This window comes from Loa loa (assembly GCF_000183805.2).
Source record: "Loa loa unplaced genomic scaffold supercont3.2155, whole genome shotgun sequence".
Lineage (NCBI taxonomy): Eukaryota > Metazoa > Nematoda > Chromadorea > Rhabditida > Onchocercidae > Loa > Loa loa.
In genome coordinates this window covers 1-1,476 of record NW_018110334.1, presented here as the reverse complement: position 1 = coordinate 1,476, position 1,476 = coordinate 1, and the positions used below count along the sequence as shown (strand labels likewise).

The following is a 1,476-nucleotide window of genomic DNA, read 5'->3' as shown; positions in this document are numbered from 1 at the left end:
GCTGTTTATTAAAGTGCAAGTAGGTGCGAAACGAGGAATTTTATTCACTAAGATAAGAGAAATAATAAAGAAATGGTAGAGGAACGATACCAATGCACAAATAAAGCAACACAATGATAACAATACAACAAGGAAAAATGAATTTATCGTATAGAAAATACAACAACATCAGAAATAGCAATGCGTGTTTCGGTTTGAAATGCGTCTATCAGCCCGTTATTTGAATCTTCATGTGTTATTTCAAAGGGAATTTCCACGGGAAAGATTTATCGCATGTAGTGGAGTTGAATCTGGGCTTATCATGAATTCTCATGTGCCTTCTCATACTACGTGATTGAGAGATATTTCTACAACACACAGGACAAGCGTGCGGTTTTTTAGCGGTATGAATCGTCATATGATTATGCAGAGTCGCTGACTGGGTGAAACTCATATTGCATTCCGAACAAGAGAACGGCTTCTCATCGTTATGAATCCTCATATGTTGACGCAAATTCGATGTCGTGGTGGAAGTTTTCCCGCATATTTTGCATTCGATCGGCTTCTTACCTGTGTGAGGCTCCATATGTGTGCGCAGACTCGATGGAGCAGCGAAATCTTTCTGGGATATTTTGCATTTGAACCCCTTCTCACTTGTGTGAGTCGTATTTTCTCTTGATATCTTCCTCTTTCTTCCTATCCTTGTCTGTTTCTCACTGGCTTTTTGAATTGGAAGGTTCAATGACTTTGCGTCATCCTGATTCGTATGTTCTTCCAGTCTAGATGTTTCCTTTTGATACGACTCGAGCCATGATCTCTTCGGTTTTGTTCTTACACTTGTTTTTTCCCTACTGGCCTCTTGAATTGGTAAGTTCAATGTCTTTGTGTCATACTGATCAGTTTTGCTTAATTCTATTTCTCCCGTACTCACTTCTGGCGCTGACAGATCTAATGGTCCAATCCGGTCCTCAATCATTCTTGATATTGACAAATCCAACGGTTCTATTTGTGGCTCCTCAAATTATATGGAATTATCAATTTTAAATTGCGCTAAAATTTTAAACCTTAAAATATTGCAACGCTTCTATTTTTAACTTTAAATGAACTTACGATAGTTTGAGTGTCACTCAGTTGGAAGAGAAAGAAGGTAAAACAGATTAAACGCATTTTGATGAGAGTGATTTCTTGCCAATTCTGAAAAAAAAATTCAATTTTACTAGTATACCGAATAGTTGCTTATGAGAAACAACATCATCTGTTACTTGACAAAATGTAAAAACTTTTTCAAGGATATGCTTTTCTAAATATATTAACATCGGTAAGCATTCATTGCATGTATGATGCGAATATCTCTCATCCAAACGTCAAACACAACAAATTATTCATATTGAAAATTAGCCGCAAGTATTCCAAAGCAGATTTTGTGCAAACTAGCACAGTTACAAACTTGATAAAAAATAATTTCGTTTAAAAAATAGAATGCTTATCTTGGAATCC

The 1,476-nt window shown here is 36.2% G+C and overlaps 1 protein-coding gene across 1 annotated transcript; it reads right to left on the bottom strand.

The window, feature by feature from the left end:
- Positions 1–235: 235 nt before the first annotated feature.
- Positions 236–994, bottom strand: LOAG_15551 (zinc finger protein; the record flags this gene model as incomplete). Its single annotated transcript, XM_003151041.1, has 1 exon — positions 236–994. A coding segment is annotated over one exon (759 nt), but the record flags the coding sequence as incomplete, so codon positions are not given.
- Between the last annotated feature and the right edge of the window lie 482 nt (positions 995–1,476).